Below are 20,120 nucleotides of genomic sequence, written 5' to 3'. Positions count from 1 at the left end.
CCTCTCGGCGCTGCAGGTTCACCCCTGGGGGGGGAGGGGAACGTCAGGGACCCCCCCCGGGACCCCCAAAACCGACAGGAGCCCCCCGAAACCGCCCCAATTCCCCCGGGACCCCCCGAAAATCGACAAGAATCCCCCCCCCCCCCCCCAGGACCCCCCAAAACCGCCCAAACTCACCCGGGACCCCCCCCCAAACCCGCACCAGGACCCCCCCCGAACCCCCTCGGGACTTCCAAGACCACCCCGAACACCCCAAGACCCCCAGGGACCCCCAAATCCCCCCCCAAACCCCCCCCGGGGCCTTCCCAGACACCTCCGGGAGCCCCCAAAGGCCCCTCCCGGTCCCCGGAACTCCCTCAGAACCCCCCGGAATCGCCCCCGAGACCCCCCCGGACCCCCCCAGACCCCTCAGGACCCCCCTCACGACCCCTCCCCACCTTTAAGGGCTCCGGTCTCGGCCCCCACCCAAACGTGGCACAACCGCGTGGGCGCCGCCATCTTGGGAGCTCTCCCGACACTTCCGGTGCGGGAACCGCCAGCACGGCCGGAACGTTCCGCGGCGGAAAAGTTCCGGGCTGCTCCCGGCATCCTCAGCGCGGGTGCTGATTTGCATAACCCCGCCCCTCGTGGGCGTGGCCGAGCCCCCGCCATGGCGGAGCGGGAGGAGCGGCGATTCGTGGAGCTGCCCCGGGACTCGGTGCGGCTCATGGCCGAGAGCGCCGGGCTGGAGCTCAGCGATGAGGTGGCGGCGCTGCTGGCCGAGGACGTGTGCTACCGGCTGCGGGAGGCCGCGCAGGTACCGGGGGCACCGGGCAGTGTCGGAGTTACCGGGGATACCGGAGGGGACCGGGGTTGCCGGGGTTACCGGCTGCGGGAGGCCGCGGAGGTACCGGGACATCGGGGGGAGCGGGGTTTACCTGATCCTGTTCCCTTTGCCCCGTTCCCGTTCCCCTGTCCGTATTCCCATTTCCCCATTCCCCTATTCCTGTTTCCCTGTTCCCATTCCCATTCCCCGTTTCCCATTCCCCCATTTCCCATTCCCCTGTCCCCGTTTCCCATTCCCATTCCCCCATTCCTATTCCCATTCCCGTTTCCCATCTCCATTTCCATTCCCGTTCTTATTTCCCCATTCCTGTTCCCATTTCAATTCCCATTCCCCCATTCCCCATTTCCATTCCCATTTCCCTGTTCCCATTTCCCTATCCCCCATTCCCATTTCCATTCCCATTTCCCATTTCCCCATTCCCATTCCCGTTTCCCATCTCCATTTCCATTCCCGTTCTTATTTCCCCATTCCTGTTCCCATTTCAATTCCCATTTCCCCATTCCTATTCCCATCACGTTTCCCATCTCCATTTCCATTCCCCCATTCCCGTTCCCGTCCTCATTTCCCATTCCCATCCCTGATCCCGGTTCCCGTTCCCCCGTTCCCGTTCCCCCGTTCCCATTGTCCCTGTTCCCATCCCCGTTCCCAGTTCCTCATTTCCCATTTTTCCCGTTCATCGTCTCCCAATTTATCCCGGTTTTTCCCATTCCCAGAACAGCTCCCAGTTCCTCATCCCCCATTTTTCCCGGATATTTTTTCCCATTTTTCCCCGTTTTCTCCCCAGAACAGCCCCCAGTTCCTCATTTCCCATTCCCAGTTCCTCATTTCCCATTCCCAGTTCCTCATTCTCCATTTTTCCCATTTTTCCTGTTTTTTTCCCATTTTCCCAGAACAGCTCCCAGTTCCTCATCCCCCATTTTTCCTGTTTTTTTCCCGTTTTTCCCGGATATTTTTTCCCATTTTTCCCGTTTTTTCCCATTTTTCCCGGATATTTTTTCCCATTTTTCCTGTTTTTTTCCGTTTTTCCCGGATATTTTTTCCCATTTTTCCCCGTTTTCTCCCCAGAACAGCTCCCAGTTCCTCAAGCACACCCGGCGCCGCCGCCTCACCGTGGAGGATTTCAACCGAGCCGCCGCCTCACCGTGGAGGATTTCAACCGAGCCCTGCGCTGGAGCAACGTCGAGGTGGGGACAGAGGGACAGAGGGACAGAGGGACAGAGGGACACTGGGATGAACTGGGGACACTGGGATGAACTGGGGACACTGGGGACATTATGGGGGCACTGGGGACATTATGGGGGACACTGGGAGGGACTGGGGACAGCGGGGACAATGGGGACATTGGGGACATGAAGGGGACTGGGGACACTGGGATGAACTGGGGGACACTGGGGGACCAGGGACAGTGGGGACACTGAGGGGACTGGGATGAACTGGGGACACTGGGGACATTATGGGGGCACTGGGAAGGCTGGCAGGGACTGGGGACACCGAGGACAATGGGGGGACACCGAGGACAATGGGGGGACACCGAGGGGACTGACAGGGACACTGGGGGGGGACATTGGGAGGGCTGAGCCCGGGGACACTGCTGCCACCGGGGCTGTGCCCAATCCCTACAGAGTCCCCAAATGCCCAGGGCTGTCCCCAGTGATGTCCCCACTGTCCCCAGAGTCCCCAGTGTCCCCAGTGATGTCCCCAGTGATGTCCCCAGTGATGTCCCCAGTGTCCCCTCACTGTCCCCAGGCCGTGTGTGGCTGCGGCTCACAGGACTCTGATTGTCCCCAATGTCCCCAATGTCCCCAGTGATGTCCCCAGTGTCCCCAGGCCGTGTGTGGCTGCGGCTCGCAGGACTCTGAGTGTCCCCAGTAATGTCCCCAATGTCCCCAGTGATGTCCCCAATGTCCCCAATGATGTCCCCAATGTCCCCAGTGATGTCCCCAGTGATGTCCCCAATGTCCCCTCACTGTCCCCAGGCCGTGTGTGGCTGCGGTTCCCAGGACTCGCTCCCGTTCCGGCCGCTCCGGGACTCGGATCTGTTTTTCCCCGAGGATCGGGAGGTGAATCTGCTGGAGCTGGCGCTGGCCACCAACATCCCCAAGGGCTGCGCCGAGACTGCCGTCAGGGGTGAGCCCCAAATGTCCCCAAAATGTCCTCAAATATCCCCAAAATGTCCCTGAGAACCCCCCCACAAGGGCTGCGCCGAGACTGCCGTCAGGGGTGAGCCCAAAAATGTCCCCAAAGTGTCCCCAAAATGTCCTCAAATATCCCCAAAATGTCCCTGGGGATCCCCAAGGGATGTGCTGAGACTGCCGTCAGGGGTGAGCCCCAAAATGTCCCCAGATATCCCCTGGGACCCCAAAATATCCCCTGGGAGCCCCCAGAATCATCCTGGGACCCCGAAATTATCCCTGGGGACCCCAAAACCTCAGCCCCCCCCATTGCCCCGCAGTGCACGTGTCCTACCTGGATGGCAAAGGGAACCTGGAGCCGCAGGGAGCAGGTGAGGAGTGAGACCCCCAGAGACCCCCTGGGACCCCCTGGGACCCCCCAAAACCTTCGGGACCTCCCTGGGAGCCCCCTCAGATACCCCCAGGACCCCCTGAGATCCCCCGCACCCCTCCCCAGCCCCTCTGAGGACCCCTGGGACCCCCGGATCCCCCAAGACCCCCAGACCTCCAGGACCCCCTGAAACCCCCAAGACCCCTCCCCTCCCCCAGACCCCCTCTGCCCTTCATCCCAAGCTCCCCAAGACCCCCAGGGACCCCTGAAATCCCCCAGACTCCCCCATGCCCTTCGTCCTAAGAGCTCCCCAAGACCCCCAGGACCCCCCGAAATCCCCCAGATGCCCCCTGCCTCTCATCCCAAGCCCCCCAGGACCCCCCGAAATCCCCCAGACCCCTCCCCAGATGCCCCCTGCCTCTCATCCCAAGCCCCCCAGGACCCCCCGAAATCCCCCAGACCCCTCCCCAGACCCCTTTTCTCATCATCCCCAGCCCCCCCCAGACACCCTGAGACCCCCCTGAACCCCCCCCCCAGATCCCCCCCAGGGACCCCCTGAAACGCCCCCAGACCCCTTTTCTCGTCCTCCCCAGCCCCCCCAGAGTGGTCTCAGTTTTGGGGTGCCCCCTGGCAGTGCCCAGCGCCGTCTCCTCGCTCAGCGACGACCTCCTCAAGTATTACCAACACGTCACCCGCGCCGTGCTGGGCGACGACCCCCAGCTCATGAAGGTGGGTCTGGGGGGCTGGGGGGGGGTCTCAGGGGGTGCCCCCAGGCCGGGCTGACCCCCCCTGCCCCCCCCCCCCCAGGTGGCTCTGCAGGATCTCCAGAGCAACCCCAAGATCGCGGCGCTGCTGCCCTACTTCGTGTACGTGGTCAGCGGGGTGAGTCTGGGGGCTCCTGGGGGGTTTGGGGGTCTTGGAGGGGGTCCTGGGGGGATTTAGGGGGTCTTGATGGGGTTTGGGGTGAGTTTGAGGGGTCCTGAGGGGGTTTGAGGGTTCCTGGCAGTGTCTGGGGTGAGTTTGGAGGGTCCTGGAGGAATTTGGGGCATCCTGAGGGAGTTTGGGGTGAGTTTGGAGGGTCCTGGAGGAATTTGGGGCGTCCTGAGGGAGTTTGGGCTGAGTTTGGAGGGTCCTGGAGGTGTCCCGGAGATCTCCAGAGGCTGCTGAAGGTTTCTGGGCTGGGCTGGGCTGTCCCGGGAGCCTTTTCGTGCTCTCCCTCCCACCTTCCCTCACCTGCCCCAGGTGAAATCCCCGAGCCACGACCTGGAGCAGCCGAGCTGGGGTGAACTGGGCTGGGCTGGGCTGGGCTGGGCTGGGCCGGGCTGGGCTGGGCTGTCCCAAACTGTCCGGGACTGTCCCTGGAACGTCCCCACACCCTCCCTCCCACCTGTCCCCACCTGCCCCAGGTGAAATCCCTGAGCCACAGCCTGGAGCAGCCGGGCTGGGCCGGGCCGGGCCGGGCCGGGCTGGGCTGGGCTGTCCCAGACCGTCCCCGGAACCTTCCCGAATTCTCACCTGTGCCAGGTGAAGTCGGTGAGCCACGACCTGGAGCAGCTGAGCCGGCTGCTGCAGCTGGCCCGCAGCCTCCTGCAGAACCCGTTCCTGTGCCTGGGCTCGTACGCGGGCTCGCTGGTGGGCTCGGTGCTGTACTGCGTGCTGGAGCCGCTGGCCGCCTCCATCAACCCCCTCAACGACCACTGGACCCTGCGCGACTACGCCGCGCTGCTGCTGGGCCGCATCTTCTGGTGGGCGCGGGGGGCGCCTGGGGGGTCTGGGGGCGCCTGGGGGGGTCTGGGGGGTCCTGGGGGGGGGATTGGGAGGGGTTTGGGGGGTCCTGAGGGGGTTTGGGGGTTCCCAGGGGGGTCCTGAGGGGGTTTGGGGGCTCCTGGGGGGGGTTTGGGGGTTCCCAGGGGGGTCCTGAGGGGGTTTGGGGGCTCCTGGGGGGGGTTTGGGGGGTCCTGAGGGGGTTTGGGGGCTCCTGGGGGGGGATTGGGGGGGTCCTGAGGGTGTTTGGGGGGTCCTGGGGGGGATTGGGAGGGGTTTGGGGGGTCCTGAGGGGGTTTGGGGGCTCCTGGGGGGAGACTGGGGGGTCCTGAGGGGGTTTGGGGGTTCCCAGGGGGGTCCTGAGGGGGTTTGGGGGCTCCTGGGGGGATTGGGAGGGGTTTGGGGGGTCCTGAGGGGATTTGGGGGATCCTGAGGGGGTTTGGGGGTTCCCAGGGGGGCTCCTGAGGGGGTTTGGGGATTCCCAGGGGGGCTCCTGGGGGGGTTTGGGGGGTCCTGAGGGGGTTTGGGAGGGGTTTGGGGGGTCCTGAGGGGGTTTGGGGGTTCCCAGGGGGGCTCCTGAGGGGTTTGGGGGGTCCTGGGGGGGTTTGGCGGCTCCTAGGGTGCTCCTGATAGGGCTTGGATTGTCCCGAGGGATGTCCCGGAGGGTCCTGAGGGGGTTTGGGGGGGTCCCAGGGTGCGGTTCGGGGGGTCCTGGGGGGGTTTCGGTTGTCCCAAGGGGGTCCTGGGGGTTTGGGGGCTCCTGGGGGGGTTTCGGTTGTCCCAAGGGGGTCCTGGGGGTCCCACAAGGGGTCGGGGCCCGCAGGGGTTCCGGAGGAGGGGAGGGATGAGGGTCTTGTCTCGGTGTTTCCAATGTAATATAAACCACAAAGTAACAAAGCGCCCTTCTGGGGGTCTGTTATTTTGTGATTTCTATTGTGTTGAAATTATTTGTCAAAACTAGACTGGAAAAATAGGAGGAAAGATTTCATCAGAAGGCAGGAAAGGAAACGGAAAAGGGAAAAGGGAAGGGAAGGGAAGGAAAAAATAAAAGGGGAAAAGTAGGGAAGGGAAGCAAAAGGAAAAGAAAGGAAAAAGGAAAAAAAAAAAAAAGAGAAAGAAAAGAAGAAAGATAAGGAAAAAGGGAAGGGAAGAAAAAAGAGAAGAAAAAACAAGAGAAAAATATTAAAATCCTGTGGCTGCTCAAAGTCCCAACCCATCTGCGCCCGTAATTGGCCATTAATTAAAACCAACCGCGCGAGCCCAATCCAAGATTCACCTGCTGCATTCCCCGGACAATTCTTGGGCTTCTCCTTTCCCTCTGAGGCCTCTCGGCCTCTCGGGACAAAGAGACCCCGGCAGGAAGATTTTCCAGGAGCTGCGTTGGTGCCACTGAGCGCCCGCTGTGCCCGCAGGAGCCACGGGGAGCTGTGCGGGGGCTCTACCAGCAGATCCTGCTCTCGCTGCAGAAGGTTCTGGCCGACCCCGTGCGCCCGCTCTGCTCCCACTACGGGCCGTGGTGGGGCTGCACGCGCTGGGATGGAAGGTTCGGGGGGTCCCGAGGGGGTTCGGGGGGTCCCGAGGGGGTTTGGGGTGGTCTCAAGGGGCTTTGGGGCGGATATGGGGGGTTTGGGGGGTCCCGAGGGGGTTTGGGGTGGTCTCAAGGGGGTTTGGGGGGTCCCGAGGGGGTTTGGGGTGGTCTCAAGGGGGTTTGGGGGGTCCCGAGGGGGTTTGGGGTGGTCTCAAGGGGGTTCGGGGGGTCCCGAGGGGGTTTGGGGTGGTCTCAAGGGGCTTTGGGGCGGATATGGGGGGTTTGGGGGGTCCCGAGGGGGTTGGGGTGGTCTCAAGGGGGTTTGGGGGGTCCCGAGGGGGTTTGGGGTGGTCTCAAGGGGGTTTGGGGTGGTCTCAAGGGGGTTTGGGGGTCCCGAGGGGGTTTGGGGGGGTCTTGAGAGGGTCCTGAGGAGTTTTGGGGGGGGGTCCTGAGGGGATTTGGAGGAGCTACAGGCGGTTTGGGGGCATCCCAAGGGGTTTGGGGGGGTCCCAAAGGGGTTTGGGGGGGTCCTGAGGGGATTTGGGGGGTCCCAAAGGGGTTTGGGAGGGTTCTGAGGAGGTTTGGGGGGGTCCCAAAGGGGTTTGGGGGGGTCCCAAAGGGGTTTGGGGGGGTCCCAAAGGGGTTTGGGGGAATCCTGAGGGGATTTGGGGGTCCCAAAGGGGTTTGGGGGGGTCCTGAGGAGGTTTGGGGGGATCCTGAGGGTGTTTTTGGGGGGTCCTGAGGGGGTTTGGGGTAGCTACAGGAGATTTTGAGAGGGTCCTGAGGAGGTTTGGGGGAGTCCTGAGGGGTTTTAGGGGGGGCTACGGGGCTTTAGGGGCATCCCAAGGGGGTTTGGGGGGGTCCCAAAGGGGTTTGGGGGGGTCCTGAGGGGGTTTTGGGGGTCCCCCAAGGGGCCATGGGGTTCCTGAGGGGGTTTGGGAGGGTCCTGAGAGGATTTGGGGAGATCATGAGGGGGTTTGGAGGGGTCCTGAGGGGTTTCAGGGGTCCCCAGCAGGTTTGGGGGCATCCCAAGGGGATTTGGGGGTGGGCTACAGGGGTTTGGGGGAATCCCGAGGGGATTTTGGGGGGGGGTCCAAAGAGGTTTGAGGGGGCTGAGAAGTGGCCAGAGAAGTCTAAAGGTGATTTGGGGGGGTTCCACGGGGGGTTTGGGGGTTCCAGGGTTTTGGGGGTTCAGTGGGGGGGTTCAGTGGGGGGGTTCCCAGCCCGTGCCCCCCGTTTCCAGGCAGTGGAGCGGGTGCTGTACCCCCACCTCCCCACGTACGGGTCTGGGGGTTCCATAGGGGGGGGTTTGGGGGTTTGGGGGTTCCAGGGGGGGTTTGGGGGTTCCAGGGTTGGTTTGGGGGTTCAGGGTTGGTTTGGGGGTTCAGGTTGGTCTGGGGGTTCCATAGGGGGGGTTTGGGGTTCAGGGTTGGTTTGGGGGTTCAGGGTGGGGGTCTCCAGCCCGTGCCCCCCGTTTCCAGGCAGTGGAGCGGGTGCTGTACCCCCACCTCCCCACGTACTGGCCCAACCTGCAGGCCGTGCTGGACGATTACTCCGTGTCCAACGCCCAGGTCAAGGCTGACGGCCACAAAGTCTACGGAGCCATCCGCCGGGGGGGGCTCTTTGGGGAGGGGTCCCACACACCGGGGGGGGCTTTTTGGGGAGGGGTCTCGCGCCCTTTAACCCTTTGACGCCCGCCGTGTCGCCCAGGTCGCCGTGGAGCGGCTGCTCAAGGCCAAGGCTCAGCAAGCCCCGGGGTTTGGGGGTCCCGAGGGGTCCCCCCGGCACAGCCCCCCCGGCCGGGACCCCTCCCCCGAGCTGGGTTTGGGCCGCCCGGTGATACCGGGAGGGGGGCGGCGCCGCTTCCTCCTCCTCGTCCTCATCCTCGTCCTCCTCATCCTCGCCGCCGTCTCCGCCCTCGCCGTCGTTACGGGACATGTACCGCGAGCTCTACGACTTTTTCGGCGACAGCCTCGCCGCCCGCTTCGGTACCGGCGCCCCCAGCGACCCCCCGAGCCCCCGGGAAGCGCCGAGGGCGCCCGCAAGGAGCCCCCGGCCGAAGGAGCCGCCCGCAAAATGCCGCAATTGACCAACGCCACGGTGAGCCCGAGGGACGAGGAGCCGCCCCCGCCGCGGCCCCGAGCGCCGGGACCCCCGCCCCGGCCCCGCGGGACCCCCCGCGCCCCCCCCCGGCCGCCGGCCCGGCGCTCGGGACGTGTTCCAGAAATGCCGCTTCGCCCCTCGGGGCCCGCCCCGCTTCAGCTTCGTGATCGCGGGGCGCCAGACCGGGCGGCGCTGCCCCGGCCGCCGCTTCCAGACGAGCTTCCCGCAGCCGCCCGGGGCCGCGCTCGGCTCCCGGTACGCGCAGCGGCTGCCGATGATCGGGAGAACCGCGCGGGCCCCGCGGAGGTGGCCCCGGGCCGAGTACTCGCTGCTGCTGCTGCTCTGAGCTGGGGCGGGGGCGGCAAATGGGGCGGGGGGCGGCGAGGAGCGGTCAGTGAAGGGGAGCGGTCATTAAAGGGGAGCGCTCATTAAAGGGTGGCGCTCATTAAAGGGTGGCGCTCATTAAAGGGTGGGGCTCATTAAAGGAGAGCGGTCATTAAAGGGGAGCGGTCAGTGAAGGGGAGCGCTCATTAAAGGGGAGCGGTCATTAAAGGGTGGGGCTCATTAAAGGGTGGCGGTCATTAAAGGGGAGCGCTCATTAAAGGGTGGCGGTCATTAAAGGGGAGCGCTCATTAAAGGGTGGCGGTCATTAAAGGGGAGCGCTCATTAAAGGGTGGCGCTCATTAAAGGGGAGCGGTCATTAAAGGGTGGCGGTCATTAAAGGGGAGCGGTCATTAAAGGATGGCGCTCATTAAAGGGGAGCGGTCATTAAACGGGAGCGCTCATTAAAGGGGAGCGGTCATTAAAGGGGAGCGCTCATTAAAGCGTGGCGCTCATTAAAGGGTGGCGCTCATTAAAGGGGAGGGCTCATTAAAGGGTGGCGCTCATTAAAGGGGAGCGGTCATTAAAGGGGAGCGGTCATTAAAGCGTGGCGCTCATTAAAGGGGCGGGGGGCGGTCAGTGGGTGGTGTGGGTGGTCACTAAAGGGTGTCCCGTGGTCAGTGGATGCTGTGGTCAGAAAAGGGACAGCCGTGGTCATTAAAGCGTGTCCAGGGGTCATTGAGTGGCGTGGAGTGGTCAGTGCTGGGGCCAGGGGTCAGTAAAGGCTCCAGTGGTCAGCGCCTGGTGCAGGGCCGGTGTTGAGTGGTCAGCGCGTGGTGTGGGGTCAATAATCGGCTCCAGTGGTCAGTGCTGAGTGGTCAGTGCTCACTCAGAGCCGCTCCTTGCTCAATAAATTCCCATTTTTCCCTTTCCCCCCTCAATTCCACCCCCGGCCAAGCTCCAGAACGGATTTTACACAAAACCCTCCGAATTTACAAACTCCAGAACGGATTTTACTGCAAAACCTCAGAATTTACAAACTCCAGAGCGGATTTTACTCCAAACCCTCAGAATTTACAAACTCCAGAGCGGATTTTACTCCAAACCCTCAGAATTTACAAACTCCAGAACGGATTTTACACAAAACCCTCAGAATTTACAAACTCCAGAACGGATTTTACTGCAAAACCTCCGAATTTACAAAGCCCCCCCCCCAGCCCAGGCGCTGCCGAACCATCCCGGGCAGGAAATTCCGCAGGAAATGGAAAAACTCCTGGAAGAGCGGCGAGGGGGGCTCGGGCTGGAGCTGCAGCCACATTTGGGGGTCCCGGCGCGACCCCCCCGGGCGGGCGCTGAGCTGGAAGCGCAGCAGCGGCGCCGGGGGGGGCCCGGGGGGGTCCCCGGTGTCCCCTCGGACGATGGCGGCGGTCACGGCGCGCTCCAGGGCCAGCGGGGAGACCCCGAGATCCCGGGGACCCCCAGAGTCCTGAGCACCCCCGGGACCCTGAACCCCCCCAGGACCCCCGAAATCTGGGACACCCCCAGAGTCCTGAGCACCCCCGGGACCCCCGAGATCCCGGGGACCCCCAGAGTCCTGAGCACCCCCGGGATCCGGGACACCCCCAGAGTCCTGAGCACCACCGGGACCCTGAACCCCCCCGGGACCCTCGGGACCCTGAACCCCCCGGTTCCCCCCGGTCCCCGCAGCCCCCTCGGAGCCCCCCCGGTGCCGGAGGCGGCGGCGGAGGCGGCGGCGGCCCCGCCACACCCGGTACCAGACGCAGCAGCTCCACCGGGAGGGAGCCGCGGGGCCCCGGGGCCGCTTGGCGGGCGGGACCCCCGCCCCGTCCGGGACCCCCGAGGGGAGGCGGCGCTTCCAGCCCGGCCCCGGGACCCCAAATTCCCCTCGGGAATCGTCTGTCCCCCCCTCCAGGTGACATTGGGCTCCCGAGAGCGGCTCTGAGGGATCCCCCGATGTCCCCGTGTCCCCAAATTCCCTCCAGGACCCCCCTGTCCCCCTCCCCAGGTGACATTGGGGTCCCGGGAGCGGCTCTGAGGGATCCCCCGATGTCCCCGTGTCCCCAAATTCCCTCCAGGACCCCCCTGTCCCCCCCTCCAGGTGACACTGGGCTCCTGGGGGTGGCTCCCCCGATGTCCCCGCGTCCCCAGATTCCCCCCGGGACCCCCCTGTCCCCCTCCCCAGGTGACCCTCGCCCCCCGAGGGTGTCCCCGCGTCCTCGGGCTCGCAGCCGCACCCCAGCACCTCCCTGAGCACGAACCCCACGGCCGCGCTCGCCTCGCTCTGCGCGACCCCCGCGCAGCCCCGCGGGGGTCTCAGCGGGACCTGGATCGCGAATTTCCCCTGGGGACCCCCAGAATCCCCGCGGTCCCCGAAGCCCCGGGGCTGCAGCAGCCGCACCAGGCCCCAGGGGCGGCCCCGCCGCGATCTCTGCCCGAACTCGGGGCCGCGGCACAGGCGGGCGGCGTCGCGACAGCAGCGCACGAATCGCGACACCGTGCGCGCCGTGACGTTGGCGGCCACGTTGTGGCTGAGCTCGAAGGGGTCCTGCAGGGTCAGGGGGCCCGGGCGGAGACCCCCGAGGGCTTCGGGAGGGGGGCGAGGCAGAGCTCGGCCCTCCAGGGGGGACAGGAGGAGCCCCCCCAGATCCAGGGTGGAGAAATAGGAGAAGAATTCGGCCAGCAGGGAGGCTGGGGTGGAGGGGACGGGGTGGTTAGAGAGGGGTGTGGGGATACCCCTGGAAATGTCCAGGGGACCCCCAAAATTAGGCAGAAATAATCCCGGAAATAGCCTGAAAATCAGGGAGAAATAACCCCAAAAATAGCCCCAAAATCAGGAAGAAACTGCCCTAAAATCAGGCAGAAATAACCCTGAAAACAGCCTTAAAACCAGGCAGAAATAACCCCAAAAATAGCCCCAAAATCAGGCAGAAACTGCCTTAAAAACGTCCAGAAACAACCTCAAAATCACTCCCAAAAACACCCTCAAAATCACCCAGAAACAACCCCCAAAACAGCCCCAAAACCCACCCAGAAACAAGCCCAGAAACCTCCAAAACCACCCCAAAAGTCCAGCGGGATTTGAGGATCCCCCAGTGGGACTGGAGCCCCTCCCGGATTTAGGGACTCTCCCCCCAGAGGGTTTGGAGCCCCCTCCCCAATTTAGGACCCCTCAAATCTGCCCCCCGAGTGGATCTGGGGATTTGTGCCCCCCCAGTGGGACTGAAGCCCCTCCTGGATTTCGGGACCCCCTCCCCAGTGGGTTTGGAGCCCCTCCTGAATTTCAGGACCCTCCCCAGGGCGATTTGAGCCCCCCCCCCCCCCAGTGGGGTTGGATCCCCCCCCTCATTTAGGGGACCCACTGGGACCCCTCAGACCCCAAATGGGAACCCCCCAAATGTGTCTCCCCAGTGGCTCTGGAGCCCCCCCCCAGTTTAGGATACCCCAGATCTGCCCTCCCCAGCAGGTTTGGAGCCCCCTCCCCGATTTAGGAGCCCCAAATGCCCCCGTCCCTCACCGGCGCTCTGTCGGTTCCCGCTGGGCTCCAGCGCCGCCGCGTCCCGGGGGAAGCTGCAATCCCAGCCCCCGACCTGGGCACGGTCCTGAGGCCCTGAAACCGACACGGGGAGGGGTCAGAGACCCCCAGAATGGGCCTGGGGTCCCCCGGAAAGGGTCTGGGGGGGGGTCCGGGCACCTGCGAGGAGGCGGAGGCGCCGCACCGAGGGCAGCACGGGGGGAGCGCGGCTCTGCAGGAACAGCACCAGCAGCAGCGTCAGCGCGTAGTTGGTGAGGAGGGGGCCGCCCCCGGCCCGGTTCCCTGCGGGAATAACGGGGGGGGGGGGGGGTCGTGCCGGGGGTCCTCGGTGAGATGAGACCCCTCCTCAATCGGCCACGACCCCCCCTGGGTGACTGGAGGAGTTCGGGGCTGGGGTGGGGGCTCGGAGGGGCGGCACCCGCAGGGAATTTCAGGGTTCCTTTCTCATTTTGTGGGGGGTCTCAGTTCCTTTGGGAGGGGTCTCTGCTCTTTTTGGGGCTATCAGTTCCTTTGGGGTGGTCTCCAGACTCTTTTTGGGGGTCTCAGTTCCTTTGGGAGGGGTCTCCAGACCCTTTTGGGGGGGGCCTCAGTTCCTTTGGGAGGGGTCTCTGCCCCTTTTGGGGGACTCAGTTCCTTTGGAGGGGTCTCAGTTTCTTTTGGGAAGGGTCTCAGTTCCTTTTGGAGGAGTCCCTGCCCCTTTTAGGGGTCTCAGTTCCTTTGGGGAGGGGTCTCAGTTCCTTCTGGGGGTCTCAGTCCCTTTGGGAAGGGTCCCTGCCCATTTTTAGGGTCTCCCAGCCCATTTCTGGGGGGGTCTTATCCCCTGTTGGTGGTCCCAGCCCCTTTTACAGTCTCCCAGCCCATTTTGGGGAGGGGTCCTGGCCCATTTTTATGGTTCCCAGCCCCTTTTTAGTGTCTCTCATCCCATTTTGGGGGCTCCCAGCCCACTTTTAGGGTCTCCCTGCCCACTTTTAGGGCTTCCCAGCCCATTTTTGTGGTTCCCAGCCCACTTTTGGGGGGTCCCAACCCATTTTTGGGGTTCTCAGCCCATTTTGGGGAGGGGTCCCTCACCGGCCAGGCGCTGCCCCCCCGCCCACAGGCGCAGGGCGTAGCCCAGGGGCCGCACCCGCGGGTCGGCGTCGGCGCAGAGGCGCAGGAAGCGAGTGTTGAACAGGGCCAGGCTGGCAACAGGTTTGGGGTGAAAAACGGCAAAAACGGGAAAAAAATGGGGAAATGGGCAGGGAAAAGGGGGGAAAAAAAGGAGGAGAAATGAGAAGGGGGACCCTGGTTCCATCCCAGTCACCCCCAGTGCCCTCCCAGTTACCCCCAGTTCCTTCCCAGTTACTCCCAGTCCTCTCCCAGTTACCCCCAGTGCCCTCCCAGTCCCTTCCCCAGGTCCCCCCAGTCCCTCCCATTCCCACTCCCAGTCCCTCCCAGTTACCCCCAGTCCTCTCCCAGTTACCCCCAGTCCCCCCAGTCCCTCCCATTCCCACTCCCAGTCTCTCCCAGTGCCCCCCCTCGTGCCCCATCTCCCCTCCCAGTCCCCCCCAGCTGCTCCCATCCCCACTCCCAGTCCCTCCCAGTTACCCCCAGTCCCTCCCAGTTGCCCCTCTGTCCCAACGCCCCCCTCATGCCCCCATCTCCCCTCCCAGCCCCCTCCCAGTTACTCCCAGTTCCCTCCCATGCCCCTTCCCAGTCCCTCCCACTCCCCCCTCCCAGTGCTCCCAGTCCCCCTCAGTCCATCCCAGTCCCCTCCCAGTGCTCCCAGTCCCCTCCCAGTTTCTCCCAGTCCCTCCCAACGCCCCCCTCATGTCCCCATCCCCTCTTCCAGTGCTCCATCCCCACTCCCAGTCCGTCCCAGTCCATCCCAGTTGCTCCCAGTCTCCTCCCAACATCCCCCTCATGCCCCCATCTCCCCTCCCAGTCTGTCCCAGTGCCCCCCAGTCCCTCCCAGTCTGTCCCAGTGCCCCCCAGTCCCTCCCGGTGCCCCCCAGTCTGTCCCAGTGCCCCCCAGTCCCTCCCGGTGCCCCCCAGTCCCTCCCAGTCTGTCCCAGTGCCCCCCAGTCCCTCCCAGTGCCCCCCAGTCCGTCCCAGTCCCTCCCAGTGCCCCCCAGTCTGTCCCAGTGCCCCCCAGTCCCTCCCGGTGCCCCCAGTCCGTACCGGTTGTCCAGGCACACGTCCCCGGCCAGCCCCGACTGTTTGTGGCTGAATTTGACCACGGGGCGCCGAGCGCCGGGCACGGCCCGGACCCCCCGGACCCCCGGCACGCAGCGCCGCAGCACGGCCCCCACCAGCGCCAGCAGCTCCTCCGGGGGGGCCCCGCGCCCCAAGAGGGACCCCCCGGACCCCAAACGGGACCCCTGGGACCCCCCGGACCCTAAAAGGGACCCCTCAGACTCGGAGGATTCATCTCCCGACAGGGACCCCTCGGACCCCGAATGGGACCCCTCAGACGCCGAATGGGACCCCTCGGATCCCAAGGGGGACCCCTCGGACCCCAAGTGGGACCCCTCAGACCCCAAGTGGGACCCCTCGGATCCCATAAGGGACCCTCCAAGGGAGGAGTCGTCGTTACCCAAAGGAGACCCCAAAAGAGACCCCTCAGACCCTAAAAGGGACCCTTTGTCCCCCAGAAAGGACCCTTTGGACCCCATAAGGGACGCTTCAAGGGAGGGGTCTTGGTCCCCCAAAAGGGACCCCTCAGACCCTATAAGAGACCCCTCAGACCCCAAAAGGGACCATTTGAGGGAGGGGTCTTGGCTACCCAAAGGAGACCCCAAATGGGACCTGTCAGAGCCCAAAAATGACCCTTTGAGGGGGAGGTCCTCATCCCCCAGCAGCGTCCCTGGGATTTGGGGGTCCCCGTTTGGGGTCCCTGGGATTTGGGGGTCCCCGTTTGGGGTCTCTGGGACTTGGGGGTCCCCGTTTGGGGTCTCTGGCATTTGGGGGTCCCCATTTGTGTTAGGATAAGGGGTTTTGGGGGTCTCTGGGCTCTGGGGGTCCCCATTTGGGGTCTTTTCCATGGCGGAGTCCCCGTTTGGGGTCTCTGAGGTTTGGGGGAGCCCATTTGGGGTCTCTGGGCTCTGGGGGTCCCCGTTTGGGGTCTGACCCATGGGGGGGTCCCCGTTTGGGGGCCCTGGGCTCTGGGGGTCCCCGTTTGGGGTCTGCCCCATGGGGGGGTCCCCGTTTGGGGTCTCTGGGGTTTGGGGGTCCCCGTTTGGGGTCTGCCCCATGGGGGGGTCCCCGTTTGGGGTCTCTGGGGTTTGGGGGTCCCCGTCTGGGGGCCCTGGGCTCCGGGGCTCCCCCAGCTCCAGGTGCAGGTCCAGGTCGCAGCCGTGGACGTCGAAGCCGTTGACGGAGGAGCCGTAGGGGACAACGGAGCAGCCTGGGGGACACGGGGGGGACCCAGGGGGACAGGTGAGACAGGTGTGGGGACAAGTGTGAGACAGGTGTGCCCCCAGCCGTGCCCAGGCCTATCCCAGCAGTGCCCAGGTGTGCCAGGTGTGCTCACCTGGGAAGAACTCAGTGAACACCACTCTGATCAGGGTCACCAGCAGCTCCCGCAGGTGTGCCCCAGGTGTGCCCAGGTGTATCCCAGGTGCCCTGAGCAGTGCCCAGGTGTGCCCAATGTGTGCCCAGGTGTATCCCAGGTGTGCCCAGGTGTATCCCAGGTACATCCCAGTGTCCCCCGGTGTACCCAGGTGTATCCCAGGTGTGCCCAGGTGTATCCCAGGTATCCCCCACTGTCCCCCGGTGTGCCCAGGTGTATCCCAGCTGTGCCAGGTGTGCCCAGCAGTGCCCAGGTGTACCAAACAGCGCCCAGCAGTGCCCAGGTGTACCCAGCAGTGCCCAGGTGTGCCCCAGGTGTATCCCAGCAGTGCCCAGGTGTGCTCACCTGGGAAGAACTCCGTGAACACCTCTCTGATCAGGGTCACCAGCAGCTCCCGCAGGCGCCGCTCGGCCGCGCTCAGCTCCAGAGCCCGCACCAGGAGCTGCAGCTGCGCCCACACCTGGGGGACACGGGCACACTGGGTAAACTGGGAACGGCAAACTGGGAACACTGGGAACGCTGGGAACGGCAAACTGGGAACACTGGGAATGGCAAACTGGGAACACTGGGAACGCTGGGAACGGCAAACTGGGAACACTGGGAATGGCAAACTGGGAACACTGGGAACACTGGGAACGGCAAACTGGGAACACTGGGAACACTGGGTAAACTGGGAACACTGGGAACACTGGGCACGGCAAACTGGGAACACTGGGTAAACTGGGAACGGCAAACTGGGAACACTGGGAATGGCAAACTGGGAACACTGGGAATGGCAAACTGGGAACACTGGGTAAACTGGGAACGGCAAACTGGGAACGCTGGGAATGGCAAACTGGGAACACTGGGAACGCTGGGAACGGCAAACTGGGAACACTGGGAACATTGGGTAAACTGGGAACACTGGGAACACTGGGAATGGCAAACTGGGAACACTGGGAACAATGGGAATGGCAAACTGGGAACACTGGGTAAACTGGGAACACTGGGAACAGCAAACTGGGAACACTGGGCACACTGGGAACGGCAAACTGGGCACACTGGGAACAATGGGAACGGCAAACTGGGAACACTGGGTAAACTGGGAACACTGGGTAAACTGGGAACACTAGGAACAGCAAACTGGGAACACTGGGAACAATGGGAATGGCAAATTGGGAACACTGGGTAAACTGGGAATGGCAAATTGGGAACACTGGGTAAACTGGGAATGGCAAACTAGGCAAACTGGGAACACTGGGAAATGAGGAGAGCTAGGGAAACTGGGGAACTGGGCAAACTGGGAGTGCCACCCCAGCCAAACTGGGAAACTGGGCAAACTGGGAACACTGGGTAAACTGGGAGTGTCATCCCCACCTGCGGGACAGGGCAAACTGGGCAAACTGGGAACACTGGGAGCTCTTCCTTGGCCTTACTGGAGCAGCCCTCTGTCCAGCTGTACTGGGCAAACTGGGAGCACTGGGAGCCCCCAAACCCCCCGGGAGAGCTCTGGGACCCCCCAAACCCCCCCGAAAAACCCCTCAAGCCCCCCAAACCCCCCCGGGAGAGCTTTGGGAGCCCTAAAACACCTCCCAAAGCCCCTCGAGCCCCCCCGTGCCCCCCCCGCGAGCCCCCCACTCACGTCCTGGGCCCGGCCCAGCGCCCGCAGCAGCCCCGGGGGTCCCGGGGGGGTCCCGGGGGGGTCCCGGGGGCGCTCCCGGGGCCATTCCCGGTGCTCCCGGGGCCGCACCCGCAGCCGCCGCCCGTCCAGGCAGTGCCGGGGCTGCTGCAGCGCCCGCTGCCGCCCCGCGGGGTCCCGCAGCTCCACGATCGCGAACGCGCCCTGCGGGGGACACGGAGGGAGGGAGGGGCTATCGCGACAGTCGCGACATCGCCTGACCGCGCTCAGCGGTTACCGGATCTCCCACCGGGGGTACCGGAGCCTTCCCGCCGCAGGGATATCGGGACGGCCCCGGGGATCTCCGGGTACTATCGCGATAGGCGCGATACCGCCTCGGGGCGGGACGGGACAGGGGCAGCAAATCCCTCGCAGCGTAATCGGGATCCCCCTCCCCGCTTTGTCCTCCGCTATCGCGACAATCGCGACATCCCAGGGCCCCAAAACGCCCCCACGAAGGAGCCAAAATCCCGGCCCTCCCACCGCTTCTTCCTCGACTATCGCGACAATCGCCGGGTGCCGGCGTCCCCTCCCGCTGCTTCCGCCCCGACTATCGCGACAGTGGCAAGGTGCCGGTGTCCCCTCTCTCCGCTTCCTCCTTAACTATCGCGACAATCTCGGGGTCCCGACCCTCCGGCCGCCTCCCCGACTATCGCGACAGCGTCGCCACCCCCAGGGCCGCTGCCGGCGCCGCACCTCGTCCTTGTCCATCACGACTGTCGCGACAGGCCCGAAGGCGCGGAAGTGGCGGCGCAGCTGCTCGGGCGCGGTGCCCCGGCGGAAGCCGCTGACGAAGAGGCTCCGCTGCTCCTGAGCCCGGCGCTCCGCCCGCAGACACCGGAGCCGCGCGTGGCGCTTCCCCGACAGGTGCGAACGGAGGCTCGGCACTGAGGGGGTTAACGGGATAACGGGGGTTAACGGGATAACGGGGGTTAACGGGGGCTCGGCACTGAGGGGGTTAACGGGACAACGGGGGTTAACGGAGGCTCGGCACTGAGGGGGTTAACGGGATAAAGGGGGTTAACGGGGGCTCGGCACTGAGGGGGTTAACGGGATAACGGGGGTTAACGGGACAACGGGGGTTAACGGGACAACGGGGGTTAACGGGGGCTCGGCACTGAGGGGGTTAACGGGACAACGGGGGTTAACGGGACAACGGGGCCTCGGCACTGAGGGGGTTAACGGGATAACGGGGCCTCGGCACTGAGGGGGTTAACGGGAGTAAAGGGGGTTAACGGGACAACGGGGGTTAACGGGAGTAACGGGGGTTAACGGGTTAACGGGGGCTCGGCACTGAGGGGATTAACGGGATAACGGGGATAACGGGGATTGGGAACTGCAGGGGTTAACGGGAATAACGGGAGTTAATGGAGGTTAACGGGGGATTAACGGGATAACGGGGATTAATGGGAGTAATACACGCTCGGCACCGCGGGGGTTAACGGGGATTAATGGGGACAGAGGGGATTAACGGGATAACGGAGGCTCGGCAATGCAGGGGTTAACCGGGATCACCGGGGCTGGGAATTGGCGATACCGGGGAGAAGAACGGGGCTCATCGGACCGGCGGAGCCCCGGGACCGGGAACTGGGGGAATAGAGACTCCCCAGTCCCGGTTAAAACGGAGTTTGGAAACCCTCCCTGTCCTGGCTAAGGGGGCCCCGGAGCAGCCCCCCAGACACGGGAACCGGGGAGTCACAGGAGGGTCCCGGAGCCCCCAGCCCCGGTAACCGGGACCGTAGAGCCCCCCCACCCGGTGCCGGTAACCAGCGCCCCCTCAGCCCCCGGGATCACTCACGGTTGGCCGTGGTGATCTGGCACAGGCGGCAGCGGAAGCCGCCCCGGTGCAGCGGCTCCACGTCGGGATCCTTTGCCGGGTCCGTTACCAGATCCGGTACCGGGGCTTTTAGCGGATCGTGGCCAGGGCCCGTTACGGGTTCGCGGCCCGGGTCCATGTCGGGATCAGGGTCCGGGTCGGGATCAGGGTCCGGGTCGGGATCGAGGCCCGGGTCGGGATCGAGGCCCGGCCCCGGCTCCATGGCGAGCTCCGGTTCCCGCGCCCGTCCCTCAGCCACTTCCGCCGGAAATGGTCCGTCCTCCCCTCTCCCCCACGCGCGGTCCGTCCCTCAGGGCGTCCCACCCGGAAACGCAGCCCCAACATCAACCGTCCCGGCCGGTGCCCTCCCGGTACTCCCGTTCTCCCTCCCCCCCCTCCTCCGCCGCCGTTTTTTAACTCCCATTGAAGAAAAAACTCATCGCGTTTATTTCCTGTCGCTACAGAACCGGGACAGCCCGAGATACAAAACCGGGGGCGTCGCT

The 20,120-nt window shown here is 64.6% G+C and overlaps 2 protein-coding genes across 2 annotated transcripts; one reads left to right on the top strand and one right to left on the bottom strand.

Annotated features, from left to right (window-relative positions):
• Positions 1-649: 649 nt before the first annotated feature.
• On the top strand, positions 650-9,069 carry TAF6L (TATA-box binding protein associated factor 6 like). The gene is given in 15 exon segments (XM_058822339.1): positions 650-796; positions 1,892-1,922; positions 1,955-2,010; positions 2,803-2,953; positions 3,279-3,329; positions 3,963-4,057; positions 4,136-4,210; positions 4,853-5,073; positions 6,505-6,524; positions 6,527-6,601; positions 6,604-6,635; positions 8,102-8,226; positions 8,327-8,360; positions 8,470-8,661; positions 8,791-9,069. Coding segments are annotated over 15 exon segments (1,584 nt in total).
• A 1,152-nt stretch (positions 9,070-10,221) lies between these two features.
• Positions 10,222-19,840, bottom strand: TUT1 (terminal uridylyl transferase 1, U6 snRNA-specific). Its single transcript, XM_058822338.1, has 10 exons — positions 19,600-19,840; positions 18,498-18,688; positions 17,766-17,966; positions 16,490-16,604; positions 14,755-15,979; positions 13,666-13,775; positions 12,757-12,879; positions 12,580-12,672; positions 11,253-11,753; positions 10,222-10,574 (listed from the first exon to the last, which is right to left on the bottom strand). Exons 1-10 carry the CDS (start codon positions 19,838-19,840, stop codon positions 10,222-10,224), a joined length of 3,153 nt encoding a protein of 1,050 aa, XP_058678321.1.
• Positions 19,841-20,120: the final 280 nt, after the last annotated feature.

Source organism: Ammospiza caudacuta, chromosome 32 (genome assembly GCF_027887145.1).
Source record: "Ammospiza caudacuta isolate bAmmCau1 chromosome 32, bAmmCau1.pri, whole genome shotgun sequence".
Lineage (NCBI taxonomy): Eukaryota > Metazoa > Chordata > Aves > Passeriformes > Passerellidae > Ammospiza > Ammospiza caudacuta.
This window is presented reverse-complemented; position numbering and strand designations above follow the sequence as displayed.